Raw genomic sequence first — 23012 nt, forward strand, 5'->3', positions numbered from 1 at the left:
TTTACCCTCTACTATTATAGGGGATACAAACAGATTATTACCCTCTACTATTATAGGGGATACAAACAGATTAATACCCTCTACTATTATAGGGAATACAAACAGATTAATACCCTCTACTATTATAGGGGATACAAACAGATTAATACCCTCTACTATTATAGGGGATACAAACAGATTATTTACCCTCTACTATTATAGGGAATACAAACAGATTATTACCCTCTACTATTATAGGGGATACAAACAGATTATTTACCCTCTACTATTATAGGGAATACAAACAGATTATTTACCCTCTACTATTATAGGGGATACAAACAGATTATTACCCTCTACTATTATAGGGGATACAAACAGATTATTACCCTCTACTATTATAGGGGATACAAACAGATTACTACCCTCTACTATTATAGGGAATACAAACAGATTATTACCCTCTACTATTATAGGGGATACAAACAGATTATTACCCTCTACTATTATAGGGGATACAAACAGATTATTACCCTCTACTATTATAGGGGATACAAACAGATTATTACCCTCTACTATTATAGGGGATACAAACAGATTACTACCCTCTACTATTATAGGGGATACAAACAGATTACTACCCTCTACTATTATAGGGAATACAAACAGATTATTACCCTCTACTATTATAGGGGATACAAACAGATTATTACCCTCTACTATTATAGGGGATACAAACAGATTATTACCCTCTACTATTATAGGGGATACAAACAGATTATTTAACTAAAAGTCTATACTGATTACAGACCTGTTCATAGAACTCCTCTGATATTCTAGTTGTCCAATCATGGTGAAGTTTCCAAGTTTTAGCAGGACCATTTATATCTGCTATTTTAATCACCATTTGCATGGCCAGGAGACGATCAGTTTCAACTGTCCAGTTAATGCCTGGTGCCTCATCATCATTGGCCTGTAAGATATATTAGAAATTCTAACTTTGGATAGAAATAAGTTCAATATTCTTAAAACAATAAAATTACCACTGCTGGTGGCTTTTTTTTTTTATTACAAAGGTTTCTGAAGCACAGCTAGTATTCAATACTTAGTTAATGACATAAAGTAACATTGATATCCTAATTTTCAGAAAATTAAATGTTTGTAAATTATCAAAATAGTAAAAAAACATTTTGGATTTTTAACAGAGATGACCACATCCAAATTTGGCTAATCTTTGGAATTTATTTTAATGTTCTAATGTTTTGATTTGTGAGCTAAGGATAAGTCTTATAGGAACTAAAATTGCCTCTTAAGAACAAAATCCCATGATGACTGTTTGTCTAAGCAATAGAACTACAAAACATCAACCTGAAAAGAATATGGTATATATCATAGGACAAGAAGATTCTACATTTTTACTTTGACCAGTCTGGCAGGAATCTAGGTCGCAAATATGACCAACATACAACTTTTGTACTACTCTAGATCTTTATTTCATTGTTAAGTTTTGAAAGAAATGCATACATAAGTTTTTATTTTCTAACATCGGTTGTTAAAAAATTCAAGATCAAACACATTATGATGTCTTCTAACAGTATTTAATTAGAAGTTTGAGTGATATATGATCTTGAATCTTTTGAAATAGAAATCTGAAATTTCTTTCATCCCGATATCACTAAATAATAGATGAATAAGATCGGTAATGTACGACATCTTCCTGCTGCTCTTTGAAATTGACAGTAACTTTATATAATCATTGTTACATGTACGTCTACTATATTATATAGACCAACATTATAAAATCTTTCTTCTCTCTCATCATCCTAATGGTTTTATCAATAAATAGGTTACACAAATATTTTTCCTGTATTTAAAGGTGAAACAATACTTGTAAGTTGGACCATCCACATAATTTTGACTCACAGGGTCTGATCCAGTACTTGTTTTTAAAGGGGGAGGGGCATAATCACATATAATTTGATATATAATGCAGAGCAAAAAAAAAGTGGACACAAATTTAAGACAATTTTATGTAAAAACCAAATATTTTCTAATCAAAGAAGGGCGTTTAAGCCCTCCTACTGAACCCACCACTGACTCATAATAACCTTTAAAGAAAAGAACTTTTTGTTGGCTTTAAATTCTGATTCATTCATAGAAAAGTATGTTGCATAATCCTATTTCTCAACATATAAAATATATACACACATTTCTTAAACTTGTCATTTATTTACCTTTGCATTAAATTCTGCTAAAATCTCAAAATGTCGCTTTAAATCTGTTGCCAGAATTAGTTCTATTACAAGGAATCGGAATCTCTTAAATTCTGCAGGTTCTAATGCAGACAGGAAGAGACATTTAGGATCACTTAATAAAAGTCTCCAGGCTGCAGCGGCATGATGGTTTTCTAATACTGACCGATCGTTGTACATGACAGCCTAAAATGCAAAAAAATTGTTATGAAAGTATTAAAATAGTATTCTGAAATTTTAACTTTTGGAATGTAATTGGCTATGTCTCATAAACAAAACCCAGTAATCTATTACTAAATAGTTACTAAAAAGTGTATTGTCAAAAATGTGGTAAGCAGTTTTATAAATACAAACATCCTTCTGTAGAAAATATTAGCAGTTTTAATTAACACAAGTAAAATCAGCAAAAACTAGGACCACTATATCTCTAAAGTTCATCAAGTTTCTCTTTTGTCATAAAATGTAATCTGTTAATTAGCTATAAACAGCTCAATAAAATTAACATATTTTTTACGTAAAACATCTTGTTTATGACGGACACATCTATTTTTAGTCAAATTGGCATCAGTGTAATTCATTAAGGTAGTTGAAGCCTGTTATGCATGTAAATATTTCCTGTTTTCTTGCTTTTCTTTTCCTACATATCAGTTCCTAATTATCAAAAATCAATGTTTTTTTACTGAAATTGGTCAAGACATCTATCTAAATCTTTCTAACATCAGATCACCTGCAGTGATTTTGATTACAATATGGAAATTCTTAATAAGTTTATCAATAACTGCTGAAAAAGGACTTTGTTGTTTACAAATCATATAAATTTCTTATAATAAGCAGAATTTGAATATATATGTACTTCTTTACAGTGCAAAGTGGGAGGAATTGTTTCAACAGCACAAAGACAAGCTAACATATCAAAATGAATGACGCAAGCCCAAATTTGAATACTTCTTTACAGTGCAAAGACTGAAAGTGGGAGGAATTGTTTCAACAGCACAAAGACAAGCTAACATATCAAAATGAATGACGCAAGCCCATAAAAGACAGAGACCAACGCAGAATTAGTTTAACGTGTAATCCGATGACAACGCCATGAGATCAGGTAAACCCTTGGTATATATAAACTATAAAAATGAAAAGTTGACAGGTACTTTGAAAGGACATTCATATGCAACTCTTCAGGCTACCCCAGTTGTAATGGTGGCAACAAGAAACAAGCAACAAGACGTCAATCATACAATAAAAATAACTATGTTTCAAAAAGCAGCTGGCAAGTGTTTAACATAATTCATAGAACTGATGGGTTAAATTACAGACATTTATCTGGGTCCACGATAATATTTCTTCATATAATTATATAACTATCAATAGAAACTGACATGTTTCAATATTAGCATCAATATCTGATTACATCATTTTAACAGAGTTTGCTTAACGGTAAATTTTAGATTATTTTTCACTAGAGTTGGAATCTTGAAACCATATAAACAACTGACAAAAGAAATAATATAGTAGGGCGCCAGTTTTTTTGGTCAAAATGCAATGTTATTTACCTAAATTCTTAAACACCCAATTATCAAAGTGTTAAGTGAGGGCACATTTAATATTGATATTAAATGTCTCATCTGAAATTATACCTAACTCTAGTTAAAGTTTGGCAGCAATGAATAATATAGAGTACTCTAGTTATTGAATGTTATATAATTCCTGACAGGGTCATGTAAACTTCCATTTTATTTTCTTCAGAGTCTTGAGTTCCATGAATAAAATTAAGAACTTTAAAAATTGACACATAGTAGATTGAATCTATTTGACTGATATTATTTTTTTTGTTAAATATTCATTTGATTACATAAACTGAGTTATAAGTACTTTAGTACCCAAAACAAATGAGCTAATTTTTCTAGAGCAGTTCTAACTCGGTCATAAAGCTTACTTTTATTATTAAGGTCCACATTGACACATATATAACTAACTGATGGCAGATGCTATAGTGTTTAGGAAGGAAACCCCAATCACACATATTTTATTTGGCCTACCTGTTTGTAGGGTTCCTGGCTTTTATAGAAAACTTATACAGTAGGTTTCAGGAGAATGATCAACACTAAACAAATTTTATGGTCAATGCTACAAATGTTTTCGCCAATACAATGGTTCTATGTCAAAACTTACAAGAATAAAATTAAGAACGGAAATAGGATGTCAGTGAGACGATAACCCTACCAAAGAGCCCAAGGCCACCAATGGGTAGCACAGCAAAACAAAAAAAAAGCACCTAGGTTCTTAAATCTTGTTAAAAGTTAGTGTTTTATTTGTATGTTAATCTGTTTAAACATGAAATTGCTTCATATGACTTTGTTTATAAATGTGCTTTGGACAAAATTCTTCAATTGCCTGTTGTGATTGGCTGAATTGAAGCAACAAAACTGTAAATAAACATCTGCAAAGCAGAAATATATCAAGGGTTTCAAGGAATGTGAGGAAACACTCATTTTAAAGCATTCACAGTACAGCTATTTACCTGTGGTGCACTTGTTGCCACCAGGAAGGCATTCGTACGGCCTGGATGATCATAATCATGCATGGCAGCGGCAGTATATAAAGCCATTAACTCCAAAGCGGGAAAGTTTCCACCCATAATTCCATAGCTATCATCTGCAGCAAAACTGTTCGCTCGATGTGTTAGGTTTGATCTGTATAAAAGTTCTGATTCTGAAATAATCAAAGCATGATATTAAGATGTTAAACCAGAAATTCAAATTAACATCTTTGTAAAGTAACCTTTTAATGAATTATTAAATTATTGTTAGTTGATTTGAACTCAATGACTAATAGTTGTGTATTCACCATAAAATTACACGCCTTTGTAGAATCTAAGAGGTAGGTCAAAACAAAGAAAGGGAATAAAAAACTTGGTTTGTAATTCCAAGTGCAACTGAAAACAAGGAAATAGATGAAAACAACACTTAGTAAGTACTTTATAAAGTATTAAGGTCTAAAGAACTTTTCTGTATTTAGCTTCACCAGGAACAATCATATCAGATTATTTGAAAGTCTAAGGTGTATAAGAACTGAAATAGTTGTAGAGCTTTATAACATAAAAAGGTCTAAAAAAATATCCCAAAATTCATACAAGGTCAACTTTGCCTAGATTTAGAACCTTAGTTTCTTTATAATTTTGTATTTTATATAAAGAGACAATTTTCAATAAGTAAGGTTTGTTTTACAAGTAAAACATGTCAGTTCCATAGTACTAACTACTGAGTTGATGATATTATATGTTAAACCATTGTGGTTTGTAAATTCTTCATCGATTTAAAATATTCCTATTAAACTTTAAGAAGTGCCATCGTTTCATTTTTTGTCAATTGACGTCAGAGTTTGGTTTCTATATGAATGAACAGCATTCAAACACGAATTGTTATATAATACTACAATATAACTTTAACAATGTTACAGTGAGAAACATCTGTTGCTAATGAGAAAATCATAAGTTTGAAAAAAAAGAGGAAGTACTGTAATCAGTCTTTTGTGTTGAGGTGCAATAAAAGTGCAGTAAAGTCAAAATTTCTGTAAATCACACAACATATTTTTTGGCTTGAACACCTTAGAAAATGCACCACAACAAACTCTGTCAATTATTGAACTTATATAAGTGAAGTGGTAATCAATAATGTGCTGTATTTAATTCATCAATGTTTTAATAACATGAGGAGCCTAATTATACTCAATGAATGAACACTTTCAATATTACCATATTTAAGTAATCAATACCATTTAATACAAATTAGTCAATGATCAGTTTGATTCAAATCTAAACAAGTTATTAAATCCATCAAACTGCGAAAATATATACATGTATTAGTACCCATAATAGACAAGACTTTTGGAGAGTTAAGATTGCAATGCAGTCTGTTTTATTAAAGTTGCTGTCAGCAACTTACAAGTCAAAATTTCTGGCAATTTTTGGCTGACAAAAATATTTTAGTTGCTAGAAATGCTATTATTTTCAATTGTAACAGGTATGTGGATAAAGGAAACGTGGGGATGATGTCCAGACAGCAATTTAACAATGCAACTTCATCAAAAGGAGACATCTAAAAAACGTCTGAAAAAAGTTGCAAATAATATGAATCACAAAACTAGTCTAACTTTGTTAAACCTTTTTGTTTGTTTGATTATATTTGTACTTTTATTTACTGACACCTAGGAAAGTTTCAGCAGACAACAACACCAGCTGTTCATTTTCTAAGAACAAACTTAATTCAATATAACAACATTCTATCTTCTATAGCAGGACGACAGTACAAAACAGGTCCCTTAACTGACACAATGTATTGTCGCTGTCAACATAATCAGTGTTCTCGACAAACTTCAGCTGATCTATCTGATTTGTATTGAATAGGAAGCCATTTCATCTTCCTTTAGACAGTACAAAATAATTTGGTGAGGTTGAAAAAGATTGCTTGGTTAAACATTGTTGATTAATTCAGACACTTGGGGTTTCATCCAGGGATTCCAATTTCTCACTTCAAAAAGTTTAAGAACATTACCAATTTCCTGAAAATCAAATTTCTTTCTGAACAAAATTATCATTATTAGCAAGCTTTACACAAGATATGTGCATTTCTTTACCAAATGATGTAAAAATTTAATCATTTTTTAGCAGAAATAATATTTAACGTGAACTGGCAAATGGATTATGGAGTACATAACATTGCCTCTGTAGAATTAAAGAAAAAAGTGCTTTAAGTGTCAAATAATGAATATCAAAAGCTGCCATTGTCCAAAATTGGAAAGTAGAAAAAAAGTTACATCAAAGTCTAGAGTTCTGACCAATTGATTCACCCAATAATTAATTTTCACCTACAGGATGCCCTCGTCATCAATGACATTAAACATCATATATTCCTATTTGTACTTTAGTATGTTAATACGAGTTTGTTCTAGAGTAATATCGTCTGAGCCTTTGACAAATATTAAAATAATCAACAAGATTGACAATATAAGTCCTAAGAATTTTCCAATCAACCAGAAAAAGATTTTTCTTTCTTGGAAAATATTTGTCATAGTAATTAAATGATTCACACAGCATTAACAAACCAATACTCTGAATGAATAGAAAAGTTTTATGGACATAATATGATATCACGTTAATTTGCTTTTCCATTTAACACAATATCTCATATCTTAATTTGGGGTTTACCACTGAAACTTATTAATATCTATAAATAGTATGTGTTAAGTCTCCCAATAGGTTGAATCACAGGGTTCAGAAATATGGTTATCCGGGCTTTACTTGTTGAGAGGTAAGATACATGCTGAGAGTATGCAGAGAGTTCAACAAATTGTCTTCCCTCTATGAATAAAAGAACAGCAACCTTTATACAGAAATATAGACATGGAATCTGATGTCACAGGTTGGAAGATTGCCACATTCTTGGCATGTATAAGATTCTTTAAATTATTATGTAAAGGGTCCATAGGTGACATAGTGTTACTATTATGAAGAAATATAAATGACATTTACCATGTAAGGTGTTAGTAGATAAAGGCAGATGTGGTGTGAGTGCCAATGAGACAACTCTCCATCCAAATAACAATTTAAAAAAGTAAACCATTATAGGTTAAAGTACGGCCTTCAACACGGAGCCTTGGCTCACACCGAACAACAAGCTATAAAGGGCCCCAAAATTACTAGTATAAAACCATTCAAACGGGAAAACCAACGGTCTAATCTATATAGTGTTTGTTTCCATTGTGAAATCAAAATTTTTTTTTAGATTTCAGGAAAAGAAGTTTGTTTACAGTAAGCATTAAAACTAGTTTTTTTTCAGATGATGTAGATTTTAATGGTTTAATGTGTCTCTAATTTAATTGCACAACTTAATTAAGATTAAGTTGTAAATTGTAAAGTGCTTTATTCTTCAATCAATTATTTTTATGTATTATCCATAAAATCAAGTTTAATCTTAAACAGTGTGTCCTTTCATTCCAATATCCCTATGATAAGCAAATCTCTACCGATTTCCTTAAACAATGAATAAGCATACTGAAAAACACTTATGTCTATTTAAAATAACTTCAAATTAATATTAGAAAGGCAGACTTTTTACTAGACTTTTTATTTGCATGCATGACGTCAAACTTAAAATTCCGTAATCCATTTGAAGAGATAGTATCTTAAATGTACTTATTCTGACTTGAATCACTCATCTATATAGGAAGAAAATCTAAATGAGTAAAAGGAAAATAGGTAAATTTGTTCTAACACTTGAAGACCTTAAAATAATACTTGTTATTTCTTTCAACAGCTGAGACGCACATTTCAAACAATTCAATCATTTTCAAGTGATAAAAAACAATGTTAAATTGACAAAAGACAATAATATATAACAGCTAAGCCATTATTAGATGTAAGATATTATTTGATGAGGCAGAATTGTTACTAATTGACTGCCTTAAGGAGAAAATTGTTTAGTCTTGTGGTGCTGCTTACTATTCAAGCACTATAACACTATTTCTTACATCCTTTTACAGGCTTTATTTCATTTCAATATGAATATAGAATTATGTAACGCCAGAAACTCTGCATAAAATGTCAATGGGATATAATTACAATACTATTCTAATTCTAACCCAAAAATTCTTGCTTCTTGTATTGGGCAGTATCACTAAAATATAGGATTGATAGGTGTTTAACACCACTTTCAGCTCTATAATGCTATTTAGTGGCAGTTGTTTTTAATGATGGAAGAAGCTTGAAAGCTTGGAGAGGACATCCTACCAAAATCAACAAAAATTATGCCAAATGAGAAAATTAACTGTTATGTAGTCCAAAGAATTGTCTTGAATTACTTTATGTCCAGCAACAAATACTTCATGCATAACTAGGATAATAGATATTGAGGACATACAAACAAACCATCAATCAATATAACAACTTGTGACTTTCACATTGTAAACATTGTAAAGGCCAAAAGGTCAGCTTACTTAGCTAATTACATCATCTTTATAGAAAGTCTTCTAGACACACATTTGACACAGTGATATCATGATATCAACTCGTGCTTGTATAATAAAATTATTGTTAAAAAATGTGTTTTGCAAAGCCTTGAAACAATTTCTAAATATCAAAAGCCTTGTATATGTTTGTAACAAGAAGTAAGCCATTTATGACAAATTTACCTTTCATCTAAAACTGTTATCTCTAATTGGATACAAAACTTTCTACTGGTGCAAAAAGTTGCAGCTTTAACCATTATTAAATGCACAGTTTCAAATAAATAGCTCAATATTTCCTTGACATTTTAGTTTTCATCAAATTCTGCATCAAAATTAAACATCTTCTAACAGTCATTAGGGACATGAAGCCATTACGGCAAGCGTCAGAATTAAATTACATATGACACAACGGGATCCTGGATGTTAACCCATTTTGATCTCTATAGGCCTCGCTTTTATACGATAAAGACTGTAAATGCTACCTACGATAGCAAAGATATGAACAGGCTGATTGATTTTTCTGACAACTGCACATGTAATGGTTTTTGACAAGTATTCTAGGAAGATTTCGAAGTTAATGCTTAATTACGCATTTAATACAACATCATAGAAAACAAAGATAATCAATACACTAATTAAAACACCAATGTTTCACACTAAATGTTAAGACATTTTACATTTTATTGCTTATCCAAATCCATAGAAATTCCTGCTTATTCCATAATGTTTTAAGTTATATAAGGTAATTTACTTTGATTTTCAACTAAATTAATTGAGATGATTAAAACAGCTTTTGAATATGTACTGTTAACCAAATGAAGGCATGTGTTCTGGGGAAAAAACATACTTCAATAAACATTAAGTATGTGACCTTTAAAATCATTACACAATTTACAACTATGAAATAAAAAGTTGTGTACTGTGGATTCATTTTTTTTTGCGTGTGGATATTTATCAAATTTAAATGAAGGAATATTTGTTGTCTTTCTCTTAAAGTGACCACTTTCAAACATAATTACTGTATGCATATAGACAAACTAAATTTATAGATGTTTACTTGTCATACCACATCTTCCTTTTTATACACCATTGAATACACCATAAGAAACTATGAACTTAGAGTCAGGAAAATAAACTTTTGTACTTGCTTATACACTTCTCCAACAGACTACAAGACCTTCAAGGGTAGTAAAGGTCGTTAAACCCCCCTTCATTGTTGTCATTAAACCATTAAACCATTTTTCAGATAGAACAGATAACCATTGAACAACTGGCTGTTATAGTAGACATCATTGGTGACAACTTGAGAAAATCTTGTCATAAACATATCTCTTTTTAAAACCAAAATATCAAATAATAGATATTAATCTTGCAATTAGCTAAATATTGTACAAATAACAGGTCCACAAATAAATTTTTGCTTTATTTAGGTGGTACAAATAAAGTCTCCTGTTACCCTGCTTCCATTTTGAGCAAGCGGTAATGTGGATATTTCTTTATGCGTAACAGTTCATTTTAGGATCCTCTTCAAGCTGGTCTGCGTTTAAATTATCAAATTTATTTGTACTTGCTACGAAACAGGAGAAAAGCTCTGCAAGCCTTGCTTTTCATCCAGATTCTGAAACTTATTCAATTAAATTTGATATTTTGTGACAATGTACATATATTGTATATATACTGGAGCAACTGTTTCTTATCAAACATATATAGCTGTAATGGAATGAAGAGAGAATAACTGAGGACGATTGACGTACCTGATTCACCAGAGGACCCATTTCTGTTGAACATATCACTGTTGTGAACTTGAGTAAATCCAGGGATAGGTTGTGTAGTGAGGTAGTACACTCCATGTAATACATCAGTAGCATGCACTCTATTATGATCTGAAAGAGAAATTATATATTATAGGTAATATGATTGAGGAAATTTAACTGTAAAACAAATGCACCGCAAGGCGCAGCTATATACGACCGCAGAGGTTGAACCCTGAACAGTTGGGGCAAGTATGGACACAACATTTAAGCTGGATTCAGCTCTAAATTTGGATTGTGATTAAATAGTTGACACAGCATAGGTTTCTGACACAGAATGAATGTTGTCTAATGAACTTAAAATATTTTTTTTTGCCTTTGAGCAATTCACTATGCTGTTGAATATTAATCCTCTCAAAAAAATGTTGGAAGAAATTTTCTTTTTATCTATGAAATCTGAAATGAGAAAAATTTAACCCCCCCCGATTTTTTTTTCACATCCCCTTTCCCTTTTCCAAAACTGATCTCAATTCAAATTCCTAATGGAGTTTGCAACAATAACTACTCGTTTAAATACATCATAAAATATTAAAATGTAAAATAAAGTGCTTGTTATCACTGAATGGTAAAGATTGTTTTAATTTATCAGTTGGTAGTAAAAGTGAATATACATTGTATATTGTATAAAACAATGATTTAAGTTGATTCAACTACTATTGGACAAAGAAAGATATTTCCAATTGAAAATTTCTTGCTATTGCACAATATTGTGCAATTAGATATTTCTTGCTATTGCGCAATACTGTGCAATTGAAAATATTTGCTATAGCACAATACTGTGCAATTGAAGATTTCTTGCTATTGCGCAATACTGTGCAATTGAAAATTGCTTGCTATTGCACAATACTGTGCAATTGAAGATTTCTTGTTATTGCTGAATACTGCCCAAGAGAAAACGAAAACGGGATCCATCGGGATCCCAATGCAATCCCGGTGAAATTGTCGGGATAAGCCGGGATAAGCATCTGGAGGCGGGATCCCATTCGGGATAAATATCTGAAACTGGGATCCCATTCGGGATAACTGTCTGAAGCCGGGATTCCAGTCAAGATGAAACGGGATAAATATCGGACACTGGGATCCCAATCGGGGTAACTGTCTGAAGCTGGGATCCCAATCGGAACTGTTTAAAGTCGGGATCCCAATCGGGATGACTGTCTGAAGCTGGGATCCCAGTCTAGTTAAAACGGGAAATTGTATGAACAATATATTATGTTGTTGAAAATATGTAAGTGTTTCTGTGGTCGGGTTGTTGTCTCTTTGACACATTCCCCACTTCCATTTTCAATTTTATTTTTATTGGTGTTAATTAACAATGCGTATGACACCAAAGCTGTCAGTTGAAGCCAATCACATTTAAGTGTCACTTAATATTCAGTTTGACAGATATTAATAAGTCAGAAAAATGCCGAGATTTTCGCGATAAAAATGGCAGGGCGTCCGAGAAATGTCAACGAGTGTTTTGCCAGAAAAGCTTGGGCGTTTCTGTTGTTCCCCAAGTTCCCATAAGTGCGTTTCTATTAGTTGTCGTCCGGCATCAATGATAAGATAATGATCGACATCGTAAAACTTTGATTTCTCAACTTATGTAATCTGTAAAAAATCATAACCACGTGCTTTGTTTTCAACTGCACTGCCGCGGGACAGTTCGACCCTAGAAAATACTGACTACTGTCCTAAATAATGCGGCCACTATCTTATCCGCATGCACCATGTGCCGATTAATAAAGTATAATTTTCTTATACTTAGTAAAAACTGGCCAGTAATTAATACTTTTATGCGATACCCTTAATTTATTTATAATACCGTTACGGAGACAGATCAACTTGGCCGATATAATTTGGGGCGAGATTGTCACGTCGACGTTTGTGTACTGGTAAAAACGTCATCAAAATTTGTTTACGCTGAATTATGGACAGGACGAAGATGAAGATGTTTTCAGATAAGTGCATTAATAATTTAATTTAACATGTGTACATGTGCATATAATGATTATAAAAATAATTTATTGAGGAACTATGATTTGTATGGTTTTTATCTGAGCAAAATCAACATCAGAAAGTCTGAAAGCATAAACTGAAAATATATTTATTTTTAACATTTACAATGAATAAACTTGTTAACTTGTCACATAACAGGCATAAATAGTAGGTATGTCAAAATTTAATTCAGTTGTGTGTATATTTATTTGGTGAAAATAATAAGTCGCTATAGTTATTTATCGTCAGGGTATAAAAAAGGGGGAAGGTAATTAATTTGCCAAAAAATTAAAATAACCTTTCAAGACTTCATAATTATTTGGACTAGCTTCCAATCTACTGTATTCTATAAACAATAAACATGCAATAATATTTCTATTGAATTTGTTGCTTCAAAACGTATTGAACAAATGATTCTTTGTGGATTTTTTTGATACTTTTAGGGGATATACTGATCTTTTTAAATGGAGCTTCCAACGAAACAGATTGCATGCAGATATTCCAGTTACCATAATTTACTCAGCAATTCTAGTTGGAAGTACAGAGACAGCAAATTGATTAACAGAAAGGAAAACATGACATGTATCCTTTGCATAAATAACCCAGGATTCCCAGTGGCAGTGCAATTTAAATTGGTGCATGTATATCCTGCTGGTATTTATTTTTGGGATCCCGCTTTTTTTTCCGGGAATCCCAGTATATTTCCACTGGGATTTACATCGGGATCCCGCTTCTTTTACGGGAATCCCGAAATTTATCCCAATACATTTACATCGGGATCCCGCTAATTTAGCGGGAATCCCGAAATTTTATCCCAGTGGGATCCCAATCAAAATCCCACAATATCCCAGTGGGATCCCACCTAATTCCAGCGGGATAAAATTTCGGGAATCCCGGACTTTTGGCGGGATTCCCGAAATTTTATCCCGGTGGAATTAGGTGGGATCCCACTTGGAATCCCATCAAAATTCCAGCCGGGATTCCAGTGGAATTCCAGATTTATTTTCTCTTGGGTGTGCAATTAAAAATTTCTTGCTATTGCACAATACTTAATATAATAATTTTGGATCCTGATTTGAACAAACTTGAAACTGGGCCCATAATCAAAAATCTAAGTATATGTTTAGATTCAGCATATCAAAAAAGCCCAAGAATTCAATTTTTGTTAAAATCAAACTTAGTTTAATTTTGGTCCCTTTGGACTTTAATGTAGACCAATTTGAAAACGGGACCAAAAATAAGAATCTACATACACAGTCAGATTTGGCATATCAAAGAACCCCAATTATTCAATTTTGATGAAATCAAACAAAGTTTAATTTTGGACCCCGATTTGGACCAACTTGAAAACTGGGTCAATAATCAAAAATCTAAGTACATTTTTAGATTCAGCATATCAAAGAACCCCAAGGATTCAAGTTTTGTTAAAATCAAACTAAGTTTAATTTTGGACCCTTTGGACCTTAATGTAGACCAATTTGAAAACGGGACCAAAAATTAAGAATCTACATACACAGTTAGATTCGGCATATCAAAGAACCCCAATTATTCAATTTTTGATGAAATCAAACAAAGTTCAATTTTGGACCCTTTAGGACCCTTATTCCTAAACTGTTGGGACCAAAATTCCAAAATCAAACACAACCTTCCTTTTATGGTCATAAACCTTGTGTTAAAATTTCATAGATTTCTATTTACTTATACTAAAGTTATGGTGCGAAAACCAAGAATAATGCTTATTTGGGCCCCTTTTTGGCCCCTAATTCCTAAACTGTTGGGACCAAAACTCCCACAATCAATCCCAACCTTCCTTTTGTGTTCATAAACCTTGTGTTTAAATTTCATTGATTTCTATTTACTTATACTAAAGTTATTGTACGAAAACCAAGAATAATGCTTATTTGGGCCCTTTTTTGGCCCCTAATTCCTAAACTGTTGGAACCAAAACTACCAAAATCAATCCCAACCTTCCTTTTGTGGTCATAAACCTTGTGTCAAAATTTCATAGATTTCAATTTACTTAAACTAAAGTTATAGTGCGAAAACCAAGAAAATGCTTATTTGGGCCCTTTTTGGCCCCTAATTCCAAAAATGTAGGGACCAAAACTCCCAAAATCAATCCCAACCTTCTTTTTGTGGTCATAAACCTTGCGTTAAAATTTCATAGATTTCTATTCACTTTTACTAAAGTTAGAGTGCGAAAACTAAAAGTATTTGGACGACGACGACGCCAACGTGATAGCAAAATACGACGAAAAATTAAAATTTTTGCGGTCGTATACAAAATCTTAAATGACATTTTTAACTAGAATTATAGGTGAATCTTTGATTATGACAGGACACATGGGGACATGGGGACTCTGTAATTGTGAGTTCCATCAATTTAACACATCATGAACTAAGTTTGATTATAAGCCTGACAGAGATAACAAATAAATCTTTGCAATTTAAGAACTGTAATTTGGCATGTTATTTTAAGTTTTCATATAATAATGGACAGATGAACACACAGATCAAAACATATGTACCCTCTTCAATCAAGGAAAGAACACAAAAAAACAATGCCCTAATATCGATGGCAGCACATATCAGAACTTAAGAACCACCTTTCTATGAACATAGAATAGTTTTATAAACAAAATCAATGAACATTTGTATCTGACAAACAATACCCAGGCAATCCTATTGCCTTACAGGAGTAAATCTCTATCAATTGTTTTACAAATGTAACACTATCTTCCCATAAAAGGAATACTACAGTTTTATCACCCAATATTTTAATGTTTTTAACTTCTTGTATTACAATTCTTAAATTTATACTCAATAAACTACACTTATTGTCTTTTTCCATTTGTATTTTTTTTCTCTTTGAACTTGTAAAGAAATTAGTACTGGTAGCAGTGCTGTTTTCAAAAGTGTATCTTTTGATGATTTTTTTTCTGTTTTTAAAAGTTTATGAGTTTGAATATTACTATGCTATCTTTGTCCTCTCCTTTACATTAGAGAATATATCATGTTTACGTTACAAAGTATAAATGAGTCTTATTATTGTCTCCAGAATTTTTCTTTCCAATTGTTAAAAGTTTCCAGGAACTTTAGCATCAGTGTTAAATCATAACAAACAAATAAACAACTGATAACCAATGAAAATCATAGTAGCCCTGACAACTGTATATACTCTATTCCTGACCTTCCAATAAATTGACATTTAATGTCACTATTTGATAAATTATCTAAAATCATGTAAATGTTGGTAACTATAATTTCCCTTTTAAATCAATCAAAGCCTTGGTGACTACAGAAAATTCTCATTACAATAACCATTAGTGGGGCTGTTAAGTATACTGACAAGATTAATTCCAAGGGCATTGGTTTCCAGAGGTCAACAGTTCATTAAATCATTTGCTTATTTAACATTGAAATCATGTGTACTTTTATTGTGGAAACAGGAAGTGATTAGATGTGATTACTGCCCTCATGGGTTATACTGGATTTATACGGAACTTTTATTTTCCGGAACTTTTTATTTTCAGTGGACATCAACTACAAGTATTCATACCAACTTCTTCCACCTGTAAAACAGTCTGCCATGATATAATCAAGGTTAAGGAAACATGTTTTTGTCATTGTTTCCAGTAATTTTTACTCATAGTTAATACTCTGATCAAGAAAACATCAAGAAATGAGCTGTCAAATTGACAGGAAACCAGTTTTTTTAAGGCACTTTCAGGCTTGTTTGATCTCTTATGTTCTTAGCCTTTTTTCCAATCTCAACCAAGGACCATAACTCCTGATAGGTAATAGTGAAATATTGAACTACACTTCCATCTTGTAATCATTGTGTCAATAACTACATATCAAAATTTGAAAAGCATTGATAGAACAGTTCATAAGTTATTGCATGAAAATGACACACTATGCCATTTGCCAATATATCAAGGACAGTAACTCTTGAACTGTAAAACAGAAAATCATCAAAATATCTAAATTAACCTCAGGTTTGTCATCAGTAGCAACATCATATTAAAGTTTGAAAAGCATCTGTTGAATGGTTCATAAGTTAATGACAGGGAACAGTTGGTAGCAGCCCTTTTGTAACACACCCACACTTTGTTCTTCACCAAATTTATAACCAGAAGTTTCCTTAGGAAAACAGGTTATTAAAACGAATATTAAAATTTGAAAGTATTAACCTACATAAAATTACTTGTTGACAAAATATTCAATATCTAAAAATAAGATGCTCCTTTCGTCTTTGTGTAATATAGAAAAGAAATTTTGTTTTATTATTCCCTAATAATAACATTTAAAACCAATAATTAAATATTAAGTGCAAATCTATGATGCAAAAATTACTAGAGTTTCAAATCCAAATTTTAATAAAAATTAGCAAAGAAAACCTTAATTCACCGAAATAAAATTTTGTAAAGATTCCCAAACATTATTTTGATAGCTTTTGGGCTTTTTAGTTAAATATCAAATCTAAGTGTATCATTAGAATCGGTTACACTCTTCAATCATTATCAATTATTCTCATTTTTTGTATTGTTAACTAAGAGCATTCAGAAAATAATCAGTTATTTAATTACATTTGCACTTCCTAGGAAACATTTCCAAGAAATTTATCTGTCGAACTCGTCCATTTTTTAAAACTCCTAGCAATAATGACTGCTACAAATGAAACATGAAATGTACCAGCAACTGACATTTAGAAACATGATTTCTAATTGGTCTTTGAAGTAGTATCACATGTTCAGGTTTCGGTCTAATATCTGAATTTACACCAACCTTAACTCTTTCAGTTAAGGCCAAATAAAAAATTATGTATGTTTCCTATTTCCCTTCCAACCCTCTATACAAAGCTTATAAATAGCCTACCTTAAAGTTTTTTTGGTCATTTTTCAATAAGAACTGTTAAAGTCAGAATTTCTCTCTCCTAGACTCAATGTAAAAATAATTGTAAAAAAAAATAAAAAAAATCCCTACTTTTTTTTTCAAAGATGTAATAAGAAACACACATGTTATTCTATTTGGCCTAAGTAAGTTGTTCTAACAATATGATTCTTTCCTATTAACAATGCTCTGGAGTACTTTAATGCCTCAACTATAACCTGCAGTTTAAAAGTTTGGAGATTTTTTTTTCTCAGAATCTTGTTTTTTTTCTTTATAGTATGGAATCGCCTATTTTAATCACCATGATGACAGATAAAAAATAATCTATGGTATACAACATATAGCACTGACCATCTTCAAGATAATTAAAAGATAAAAATAAAAAGATGTCACTTGTGTCTCAAGTTGGAAATCTCTGTGGATATACTTATAACAATATGTATCCTGCAGCTCTTTTCACAAACAATCTTACAACAAAAATTGATCGTAACTTATACTGAAATAATTACATTAGATGTATGTTTCATTATTATACATTATCTTGATTGGCTAACAGCAATCTCATGTCATTCTTCATTTAAAAATGAATTGCATGCACTGAAACATACATGATGACACATGTTTCCACAGGTGAATAAAAGAAAAACTTGATAGAATTCGTGTTTTCATGATCATATGAAAAAAATTATCATTGAAAGCATATTATAGTAATTTCATAGGGTTGTAAAAGTGTTGACCGTGCATATATATTTAGAATGAAGAGCTTCTGGGCTACATACAAAATGAACTTCAGTCAACACGTTTAAAGAAATAAAGAATAAAAATCGATTTTTCATAATTATAGCAAAAAAGTGTAATTATAAGTATTGAATGCTTCTTTTAGTAATTTCATAGGGTTGTAAAAGCGTTGACCGTTCGCACATTTTTAGAATGAAGTGCTTTCAAACACCTGACCTGTGTCGATGGGGATGCTATAGGAATTTCGAATGGCAAACAGATGTCTCAGTGTAGATGGGTTTATATTTTTTCTTCACTTTCCGTTCTTTCTGAAACTGATATGATCTATTTATTTACTAGAATTATCAAATATCTCAAGAAAGTAAAGGTAAGATTTCTGAGTTGTTGCTTTTAAATTCAACTTTTAACTGAATTTACAAAAAGAAGCATCCAATTCTTAAATGTTTATGACTTAAAGAGTATATTTTTCATAAGTTTTTTTCCATGAAATTGCTACCATACTTACATGGCTTTGATCTGTAACCTTTTTCTAAAGAATGGAAGTAATGTAAAAACTGTGGCAAAGGTATCCGGAATGTTTCAAACAACCCTACTTCCAAAAATAACTTATAACCAACCTGTAACATAATGTCAACATTGTTATTATCTTATTAATATGTAAATATGATCACAAGGTGTTGTAAGGTAGAGTGATTCATTGATTGTTGGTTGCTTAATGTTCAGTGGCAAATATTTCTATGTATTAATCAGGACTGTAAGGTGCATTTATTCATTGATTGAAGGTCGCTTAATGTCCAGTGGCAAATATTTAACACATATTTAGCAGGATTGTAAGGTAGATATATAAATATGTCAGATAGATCATATACAACATACATTTGAACACATTTAGTCCCACAGACTCTTGTTGTCCCTTTGAGTATCCTAAAGAGATTGACAAATTGGTTGCTAAATGTCCAGTGGCAAATATTTGAGTTTTTTATATTATTAAATTTTACATTGCAGACAACTAAATCAAAACTACAAGTGCAGTTTAGTAGTAAAATAACAAAGGTTATCTTATAAAGCAACATTCAACAGTTCTAAATATAAATATTATGATCCCAAAAGATTATTCAACTGACAAAATAATGATGGTAGTATGAAAATATAAGCAGACTGGAAAAGTGTGAACATGAATGTTCTATAATTGTCTTATGTCAATAAATTGGTTAAGTCAGTTATGTCAAATGATATTTAATGTCAGCTTTTCTCTCTCATTACTAATATTCTCTACTATTAATCTGGTCGTATTTCTCCCACATCTGATGCTAGTTGCCCTTACAAGAAGATGGACTTGACGTAGGGTTACTATGGTAATGAATATCTTACGACATTTCCATTTCGTTTACAAGGAAGTAAAGATACCTAATGTACTGGTTACAGTACACAACCTCATCCTCAAGACATAACACAAACTTGTTCTTTTTAAAATTTTAAGTTTTCTTTGTTTTTTGAATGAACAGGATTGGAACAGCAATCTCTGGCTGTATTATTTAGTGGAAAATTTGGTATCCATTTCTTTTACATCTATAGACAATATGTGTATTAGTAGAAAAGCCATTGACCTGAGTGTTTCCTTAAATCATCTGTAGGGATTCTAATATGTGGTTACAATATCTAAGTGGTATTGTCATATCCACAAGAATAATGTGATAATATTCAATAACCAAAGGTTGCATGAACAAAATAGTTAGCAAGTAATATAATCTGTTAGTCTATCTTTTTACATACAATATAAACTTTAGCAAAACATAGGAATATTTTCCATTTTGAATAATAGTAATTGTCGATTCCTTGCACTTAAAGCTGTAAAAAAAAATTGTGTAGTCTGGTTGAATGAATATCATCTAATCTTCGCCATTTAATTTGGTGTTGGCGGTTGATAAACAGAAATATTTATTGAATTAAGAGTTGTGTCATTCATCAAATTAACTCAACATCAGAAGATTTCTTCTGATCAAATTGAATTTTATTTGACTTAATCCATTAATCTATTAAGATGGAAAAGGATAGTTAGGCAGAAAATCAACAAGATGAAGGGTAAACCTAGTCGAAGAAAATAGTGGCATACAAAAGGAAAAATACAAATCAACATCTAATATGGTTGCTAATAAGGTATACAGAATTTTCAGAGATCTATGAATATATATTTTTCTTTATACAGATATTTTTTTATCAGGTTTAGAACAACTATATGCTAAAAGTTCTGCTGAAATTATTGTGAAAATGAAAAAAAGCATTTACTAATGGACCATAAAAATGAGATGAAGGATAGATAAAACCTGCCAATGGTCATGTCCACCTTACAATCATTCCGTACACCTATTATAGTTGTCATATTGACAATCATTCCGTACACCTATTATAGTTGTCAAATTGCTTATAGTATTTTCAAACTACATTGGTTAGTGTGTTGGTGTTTATAAACTAGAGCTTAAAGTCAGAATAGTGCAGTGGCAGATCTAGAAATTTGTATAAAGGGTGGAGAGGGCTCTGACTGACCTAGGGAGGATGCTCCATACATAATACAGACTTGTCTTCCTTTTCTTCCGTCACCCCCCTAAAAAGTCCTCCGTAAAATGATACTCACCTTACTTAATAGTGAATCAGGATATAATTTGGCTAAATCAAAGATAGGAAAATCCCAATCATTTAGATTTTGAATTGATAAAATTTCACAAGATTCAAGTCTAGTTACATCCCAGGGTAATTCAACATTATTGTCTAATTTGTCCGAATCTAATTTAATAGCTTTGCATTTCTCAGAAATGTCTGTTTCTGTCTCATCTTCATTGTCAGCATCTTCAGCAGATATATCTGAACATTTCTGTGTTAATAAAGATTCTTTTATCTCCTGAAAATAGAAATACACTTTGTAATCTTTTCTTTAAATGTTATTATATCGTGTGTTTTTAGTACTGTTTATACGCAATATTCATTGTTATTCGTTGGGTACCAATTTTTGTGGATTTCATTGGTACAGTTGAACCACGAAATTAAATGTTAAACAAAAAACAAATTATATACAGGCATGTATGTAAACTTCGGCAAAACTATGAAATTAAATTTCAACGAACATGCAAGTTTTCCTTAATCCATAAAAAATGGTACACACGAAATTAAATGAATCTACAGTTGATGCTTTCGTTGTACTCAATACATACAAATGAGAAACAAACACTGTGTACTCAGTACATACAAATGAGAAACAACACTTTGTACTCAGTACATACAAATGGGAAACAAACACTGTGTACCTAGTACATACAAATGGGAAACAAAACTGTGTACCTAGTACATACAAATGAGAAACAACACTTTGTACTCAGTACATACAAATGGGAAACAAACACTGTGTACTCAGTACATACAAATGAGAAACAAACACTGTGTACTCAGTACATACAAATGAGAAACAAACACTGTGTGAATACCCATAAATAAGAGAATTCTGTATTTTGCATTGTTCAATTTTAAGTTCCTGAAGTAATAATTTCTGACTATATCATAATTGAAATCTTGTTGCATTTAACTGTTTGAGTTTGAATCTTATCTTTTATATAATTTTTTTGATATAAATGGAAGTTACAGTAGTTACATGTTGTATTACATAAACCATTGTGTATGAAATAGATCAGGGTTTTCTTGAGAACCTCAAATAACTAAGAGTTAACCTCCCTTAAAAAAAATGCCTTACTTCATAATAAAGACTACATTTTGCTTCTTAATTATGGATATCTTATAGCTAGAACATTTGTAGAATAAAAGAATTTCTTTTCTTTATCACTTATTTTTCTTTGCCTTTCTTATTAATTAAATATCAAAGCATAACATATTGACTGAAGTCATTGTAAATAGATTTGATACCACAGACAAGAGACTTTCATTTCTCCTTGATGTATATCAATTTACCTTTATTTGTGGCAATTTATGTAAATTAAAATGAAAAACATGGCATAAAATGTTTTACCAATGTCATTTATTGTGTTAAATGGAAGCAGAATGTATAATAGTTCCAGAATAGCGCCATTCATTCTTAGTTTAATCAGACAGGATGATCGTAAATACAGCTTTTTATACACAACAAATCATGTGACGGCAAAAGAATAAGCAACACATCTTATTTATATGTAAATTAAACACAACACTGATTTAGATTTACTGTCAAAGAGAGGTTTTATTATAGGAACGTAGCCTTCTTTGTTTTTCAATGGTTTCATTTCGTATGTCGCCAATTTGATTTGATTGTCGTTTGTGAGACAATCAATATCTATACTGTGAGAATTTATGTGACTAGAATCCTCCAGTGTCAAAC

At 31.3% G+C, this 23012-nt stretch overlaps 1 protein-coding gene across 5 annotated transcripts in view; it reads right to left on the minus strand.

The window, feature by feature from the left end:
* Window positions 1-23012, minus strand: part of LOC139490971 (cGMP-inhibited 3',5'-cyclic phosphodiesterase 3A-like) — a 108891-nt gene that overhangs the window by 10923 nt on the left and 74956 nt on the right. For all 5 annotated transcript variants that reach the window (XM_071278144.1, XM_071278143.1, XM_071278146.1 and 2 more), the window contains exons 4-9: window positions 21288-21551; window positions 19161-19272; window positions 10988-11116; window positions 4750-4940; window positions 2214-2417; window positions 791-952 (exon numbers count right to left, since the gene is read on the minus strand). In XM_071278144.1, the coding sequence (XP_071134245.1) occupies window positions 791-952; window positions 2214-2417; window positions 4750-4940; window positions 10988-11116; window positions 19161-19272; window positions 21288-21551 (1062 nt within the window). The remainder of the gene's footprint in view (window positions 1-790; window positions 953-2213; window positions 2418-4749; window positions 4941-10987; window positions 11117-19160; window positions 19273-21287; window positions 21552-23012) is intronic.

This window comes from Mytilus edulis, chromosome 10, assembly GCF_963676685.1.
Source record: "Mytilus edulis chromosome 10, xbMytEdul2.2, whole genome shotgun sequence".
Taxonomy (NCBI): Eukaryota; Metazoa; Mollusca; class Bivalvia; order Mytilida; family Mytilidae; genus Mytilus; species Mytilus edulis.